Raw genomic sequence first — 7,188 nt, forward strand, 5'->3', positions numbered from 1 at the left:
TTATCACTTGTCTCATTAAAGACAGCACACTGTGCTGTCCTTAGAAGCAAAATCACTCAAAAATTACATGACATCAATTCAAGACTGTGTGTCTATAAAGAGACATTACATGCTTTCCATTAAAACAGTCAGATTAAATACTACCTGAACACCAGGACAGAACTGCAGTTTTTCTTTGCATATGTTTAGTATAGAATTATTTTCTGTATAGTCAAATAATTCTACCAACACCAAGAAACACTTCCTACTGGAAATTGAAGTTTAGCAATTCTGAATTCTCAAAATCCCAGCCTTCATCTCACACAATTAGTACCAAAAAGGAAAAAAAAAAAAAAAAAAAAAAAGACCACAGGAACCTGGCAAGATAGTCCTTCCTTTGTTTCTAAAACAAATGCCAATTTTGTTAAGTCTTCTGTAAGTTAAACAAACAAATCCACAATGCATCACCTTAAACTAACCCAGTTTAGACCAAATATTACTGACAATGTTCAGGAAGAAAGAGAATTCCTGCTTCAAACCAAGGGTTCATTAGTATCTCAAACATCTTAAAAAGAAGATGGAGTTACCTCTATTTTATGGGGGGTGGGGGTGGAGGTGGGGAAGAAAACTCAAACAATGTTGTTTTTAGAATTGGACTTTGTAGTTTTAGTGTGTAAAAATCCTTGGGAAATAAGAACAGCTTCCATAAAGGCTAGAAATAATAAATTTTTATGCAAAACTCAACTAGGAGCCACCCCAAAATTCTTTACACATTCCTTAAATTAAGAAAAAAAACCCCCTCAATTATCTTAAGGCAAGACAAAGCAATAAAATGTAAGACAACCTTTCAGGAAGCAAGAACGTAAACACTTGCAGCACAACGTTGTTAATACTATCCGGTGGTGGAGGCTGACTTTTGCCTGCGATGCTGAGGATGCTCCCTCACCTACAACAGGAGCTCCGCCGAGGGCTTCTGCCAGCTCTCCCCAGCACGCCTGCCTATTGCTGCCTGCTCAGCTCCAACACAAACACACTCCTCAAATTTGCTTCATAAAAGCAATGATAACATTTAGCACTGCTGTCCTTTTTACTCTAGGATCAGATGTATTCTGTACACATTAGTAGCTTGAGTGGGTTTTTCATCACAACATTATCAGAAACATAATATATAAAATCAGCGTTTATGAAATTCCCCAAAAGCTGGACAAAGATCTACGTGTAAACCATTCACCTATGAATGCGCTTGGTTCTACCTAAATAGTTCTGCAAAATAGTAACAATGCATGACCTTTACAGAAGTATTCTCAAAAGCGACATTTCCATTATCTACAAGGAGTCTGTTTACTTAAACAGTCACTGAAATTCACCTCCAACTCAGAAACAGTTCTTCTTGCTTTGATACAGATTTTATGATGATTGCCGTTAAAGAGATAGCGAGAGCAAAATAAAAAAAAAAAAAACACCAAAAAACCCCCATGAAACAAACTAACATGGAAGTTGGACTGATTATGCAAAAGGTTAGCACAAAGGATTTCTACTCTGTCAAAATAAACGATAAGGCACATTCAATATTTACGTATCAAAGTGGAATTTATCCACAAATTCCAATTTTCCTTTCTAGATTCCTTACATTACAAATTGCTTTAAACACTTCACAGAAAAAAACCCCACATCTTCACTATGAAAATCAAAAACTATGAAAGAAATCTAGAATAAAAGAAAGTTAAAAGTTGTCTTCCTGAAACAAAGAAGAAATCCTCACACACCTCATTCCAACTGTGGCAAATGGAGCAAATAACATGTGGGGAGAGCCCCGGGACTGGCAGCTAACGCTCTGGGGATCAATTGTCAGCGGGGAAATAAAAAAAGAAAGTTAAAACAGATACTTCATTAGAAGCCTACAATCACTGGTTTTACATATATGGACTTGAAGAACCATTTTCTAACTAAGACTCCACAGAAACACAGCAAAAATCTCTTCCTCCATTGAGACCAAACACTGTGCTTGTGCAAGTATATGTTAAACAAAGAACAGCTAAGGAAAATATACAAGTAGGTGTTCATACTGAAACCAGAACCCGTCCCCAGCTGTGAGAGGAGATGTACACAGCTACCCATTGAGAAAGCTGCCACCATTGCACTTACTCCTGAAGGGCAGAGGAAACATGTTTTACTTGAATATCTGCACCATCAAATTACTTGTAGGAAACACTACTACAAAGTCACTTCAAATACGTACTAACCAGCTCCCCTAAAATACCCTGCTTTCAAAAAACCACCTATAAGCAAGACCTCCCGCAGTTCTATTTAAGAGCTAAATTCCAGGTACGTTTAAAACTTACTGCAAATATTCTTATCTCTTTAAATCCAGTTATTAAACAAACGGCTGAATATTTCCTACTCTGAATCTCCTTGTCCATGTAAGGTAAATGCAATACCAAGTAAAGCTAAAACTCTAGTTCAGCTTAAATGTAATTCTAGAAATTTACCCAGCAACCAAGTTATTTTTGTGCATAACATTTAAGTAAAACTAGGAAGAAAAGAACCCCCACAGTGATTGATCCTCTAACCCTTGAGAATGAAGTAGCTTTTGTATATGCTTAAATACTTCCTTCTATACTGCCTTCCTTCTATACTGCCTTGTGTGCAGATCCTTCTACCACGTACTCAATTTTCCCTCTAGGTTGTATCTTAGAATTTTTATTGTTATCCATTTATTTCTTTTTTAAAGCATGCCAGCTCCCCTCCTCTTTTCTTCCCTTTAATACCAATAGTTGAGTACTTGGTTAAAGCTACTATCGTACTACGGAATAAATATACACCAGTGATGTCTGATCAGGCACCCATACATAACAAACGAAAAAGGGATGACTGACTTCAAAATGAAAAACAAACAAACAAACAAACAACAAAAAAACCCAAACCAGCACACATGCAGTTGTGCTAAACATACTTGTAGTATTTTAATAAAGAGCAACAAAAACTAATTACCTTGAATAGCCATTAGAGAAAGCAGGTCTGCCAGAAAGGTTGAGCGTTCCCAAAGGAGCCAACGTCTCATCCCCTGATCCCTGGCACCTATTCCAATTTTCTGAACCGGCAGGAAGAGATGGAATGATATTAAAAATTGGTTTCTGATCCTGCTGCTGAGAGAGCGATGCAGTATTTAAATCATAGTGATACATTTGTCCCCCAGAGGTACTGACACCATGGATAGATATGGCAGAGACTTTAGTACCCAGCAGATTAGACCCAGAGAAGTTTGCCTGACAATAAATTGGGCCCATGTTTTCTTGCTTTATCCCAGGAGTACAGAGTTCAATGAAGTCTTCCTTCTCTGTTTTCACTTGAGGCATTGGCATTTTGGAACTGGGTAAAAGGTCACCACGGTCATTAATTTTAGGTTTAGTGTCAGATAAAATAGGAGGCTTGCAGTCTTCACCGAGATTTCCTTCCAGGAGAAATGAATCATCTGCAGATATAGGGGACAGCAAGCCACCGTCATCTAGCAACGGGTCAAGCCTCCACGGGCTCCCATTGGGCTCTTTGCCAGGCGACACCGGCGGCAATTCTAAATCCTGGAGAATATCCAGGGTGCTTTGGTCTTCAGAGAATAACTTCAAGTTGCCACCATTCGAGCCAACCTGGCTTTGGACTGCAGTTCCTGACTCTAAAGGGACATTGCGGCCAGCCATGCCTGGGAAACCCGGCTCCAGCGGCACCTCAGAAGATATTGCTCCCTTTGCGTCCTCAACCAGGCTCGAGGACTTGTTCAAGCTTGCAATACTTTCTTCCAGGAGCCTGAAGTCTGTTTCTCCAGAAGACATGCCGATTTGGCCCTGCTGTGAAAATCCAAGGTCATTTCCCATCACTTTTGCATCTGTTTCACCCATGTACAGTCCCATCGAGAGCGATACTGCCTTGGAAAGATCTGGCTGAGGCACATTGTTTACTAATCCTTTTGAAAAGTCAGCCAAAGCAGGTTGCTGATTGGAATCTGACTGAGAAGACACAGGGAGAGGAGATGTAGACACAGGGGCTTGTACAGTAGCTCCACCCCTGAAGGGTGGATGAAAGTCCATCACAATCCCTCCTTTGGTACTGATGAGCGCATTTTTCCGTGTTTCGTCTTGATCCGACGAGTTAAGCAATTCTTTGGAATCCATTACTGTAACATTAGCTATAAAAAGATCAGAAGCATTCAAAGTTAGCACGGCAAGGATATTTTAATAACATCTTAAAAAATAAAGTCTAAATCATTAGCCTGGCAAACCTGGTTCAGCTGCCCTGAGAATGAAAGCACAGCAAATCAAGCTACGAACTGACATGTGCCACATCCTTCTCAAACCCACTGGTTTTGTTTTTGGTTTTTTTGTTTAGTTGGGTTTTTTTGGTTTGGGGTTTTTGGGGGGTTTTGTTTTTTGTTTTGTTTTGTTTTTAATTTCTGACTGGTAACAAGAAAGTGTATTTTTTAAAGCTTTGCTAAACCTGGATGAAGGGGTAAGTCTGCCTGCATGCAACTAACAATCAGACTACAGCACAAGACATCTTTCTGAACACGCTCTGTAGCTCTGTTACGCATCCTAGCAAGTAAGGAAGCATAAGAATTGTTAAAAGTATCCAATTTACAAATTTTGGAAGGTAACTTTCCCTGGTATTTAATTACATCTTGAGCAGGGCAGGGGAGAAGGACATTGATCACCTTTCCCGAGTCATTTCCCTCTCTGCAGGTTCAGATGCATCACCCACAACAGGTACTGAAGCCTCCCGAGCCAGCTCTCAAAGGCGGTACCTACCAGCCAGACAAAATCTAAGCGGCTTGTTATTGTCCAGGAGTTAGACAACCTCCTTGCCACAAAACAGAAAGTTTGCTATCTTTGCATAGGTTCAGCTTAAAATGCAACTCGTGAATCTTGAAATAAACTCAACACAATTCCTTAAATAGATCTCAAATTTATAAATAAGAACTAACTAAAAATAAAGTAGTTTTTATTAGCTTCAAACACTTCAACAGCTCACAGCTATTCTCCAAACACATCTAACACTGAAAACAAATCTCCTAAATGTAGTAAATACAAACAGATGAAACTTATTTTCAGCACAGAGCATAAATATTTAGAGAATAACGGTAAATTCTTAGGCAAGCTTTCTATACTGTTTGTCTATGGCCTAACACTAACAGCAAACAGCCAACAGTGATCAGCTCACACTCCCTCCCCAACCCGTAAGAGGAGGCAATGCCCAAGTTGAAGCCTGGCCACGGAATTATCCATTAAACCGAGCGACCCAAGAGTGCTCACAACAAGTTTATGGTCGTCTTAATTATAAACCCGCCGTCTCTGCCGCCCATTTTCTCCCGGCTGCCGATGAACGCTGCTGCTTTCTGTATGCCAAAGTTAAGACTGAGATCAACAAAAAGTCCCCACGTGTAAAAATTTTAAGGTGGCCCCAGCAAGCTTCAGCCTGGGTGAAAGCGTCCAGAGTGGGAGAATCTCAATGCGAAAACCCTTCTCGGTCCTTTGACACCATTGCGTACAGCCGTTCCCTGTGCCCGAGCAGAGGGTCCCTTACCCGTGCTCGCGGAGGCGCAGGGTCTCCAGGGTCATGCCCGGCGAGCCACGCTCCCACCAGCCGCCTGCCAACCGGGACCACAGCACGCAGCGCCAAACGGGAATGGGGCAGCCCCCCCCGAAATCTCACAGATTGCAAATGGCACGGGAATATTGCTGGGCCGTTTAAGGAGGACACGGCAACAGCGACCGGAAAAAAAAATTGTAGCTATCTACCTCCAGTTTCGCTGCTCTTTTTTTTTTTTTTTTTTTTTTTACATGAAGGGGAGGAAAAATGTCCTTATTCCATTTGACAATTTCCCCCCCAAAATTTCCAAAAAAAGCAGCGGCCCATCCAGCGTAGGAAACGCGTCAAAAATCAGATGCGAGAGCCTGCCCAAAGGAGGAAAAAGCTGCGAATACTTAAAATCGGCCGGATTACAATAAATTCTCCTTCGCAAAGTATAGTTTTCAGAGAAATGTGTCGAGACCTGTTGAGCCGTCTCCCTGGCACACCCACTTCTGCAAAATAAGACCAGCCCATGGCTGCAAGGCTGCACTCCGGGCTCGGCTCCCCCTCCTCACCCCCCCAACCCCCCCCGGCCGAGCGGACCCCGCGCCGCTTTCCCCCAAAACAACAGACAAGCAGCCCGGCCGGCCGAGGGGCGGCCGAAGGGCAGGGGCGGGCAGGCTGACGGGCCGGCGACGGACGCCCCGCGGCTCGGGGTGGGGGGGGAGCGGGGGTCCCTGCCTCCCCCGGCCGCGGACCCCGCCGCCACCCCGGGCACCCACCTCGCGGGGGGACGCCGCGCAGCTCCGGGCACCGCCGTGCCCCCCCTCCCGTCCCGTCCCACCCCGGGATCCTTCCGGGGGCGGCTCGGTTCCCCCCCCCGAAGCGCTCAGGGCATTCCTGCGGGGCCACCGCCTCCCCCCCCCCCGGGGAACTTGCCGGGGCGAAGTCCCGCAGAACGGCTCGGCCCCCTGCCCCCCGCGGGACCCCCACCTCCCTTACCTCGTCCAGGGGGGGGCGCTGGGGCTCCTTCAGCCGCCAACTGCCATCGCGCACCGCGGCGGGGGGGGGACGGCAGCCGGCTGCAAGGGGCGAGAGAGCGGGCGGGAGGAAGTCAACAGCCGCCCCTCACGGGGGCCGCGGCGGCCAGCACCGCTCCCCCCGCCGCCGCTGCTCCTCCTCCTCCTCCTCCTCCTCTTCTCCCGCCGACCCGAGACCCTGACCTAGTCCCGTCCCCGCCCGCTACCGCCACCACCACTGCGGCGCCCTCTCCGTTAATTGGCGCTAATTGCCTCCGCGGACTTCGCCCCCCCCCCCCCCCCCCCCGCTCCTGCCTTCCCTCCGCCGGGCAGCGCCGCGCTCGGCGGTGCTCTGCCCCCGCCACAAAATGGAGGACGGCGGCGGCGGCCTCCTCCCCCTCCCTCCCTCCCTCCCTCCTCCCGCCTCCCCGACGTGGAGAGGGAGTGGAGACAGCCGGCACGGAGAGGGGCGGCAGCGGCAGCAGCGCGCCCGCTCCCGCCGCCCCGCGCCCCGCCACACGCCTCAGCCTCAGCCCGGCACGGTGCGACACAGCGCAGCCCGCCGGTGCCGGCCGCCCCCCGTTCGGCTCCGCTGGGCAGCGCCCGCCGGGCCCAAGGGAGGGGGAACGGT

General features: G+C 46.9%; 1 protein-coding gene across 5 annotated transcripts in view; it reads right to left on the bottom strand.

The window, feature by feature from the left end:
- Nucleotides 1–6,858, bottom strand: part of NR3C1 (nuclear receptor subfamily 3 group C member 1) — a 74,457-nt gene extending 67,599 nt beyond the window's left edge. The window contains exons 1-3 of one of the 5 annotated variants that reach the window (XM_041119300.1): nucleotides 5,277–5,509; nucleotides 4,682–4,829; nucleotides 2,971–4,159 (exon numbers count right to left, since the gene is read on the bottom strand). In XM_041119300.1, the coding sequence (XP_040975234.1) occupies nucleotides 2,971–4,145 (1,175 nt within the window). In that variant the 5' untranslated portion in view covers nucleotides 4,146–4,159; nucleotides 4,682–4,829; nucleotides 5,277–5,509. Of the gene's footprint in view, nucleotides 1–2,970; nucleotides 4,160–4,681; nucleotides 5,046–5,276; nucleotides 5,510–5,550; nucleotides 5,718–6,540 lie in introns of those variants that run through there. The other 4 variants (XM_029997997.2, XM_029997998.2, XM_041119302.1 and 1 more) reach the window with 4 other exon arrangements.
- Between the last annotated feature and the right edge of the window lie 330 nt (nucleotides 6,859–7,188).

The sequence above is a fragment of the Aquila chrysaetos genome, chromosome 22 (assembly GCF_900496995.4).
Source record: "Aquila chrysaetos chrysaetos chromosome 22, bAquChr1.4, whole genome shotgun sequence".
NCBI lineage: Eukaryota > Metazoa > Chordata > Aves > Accipitriformes > Accipitridae > Aquila > Aquila chrysaetos.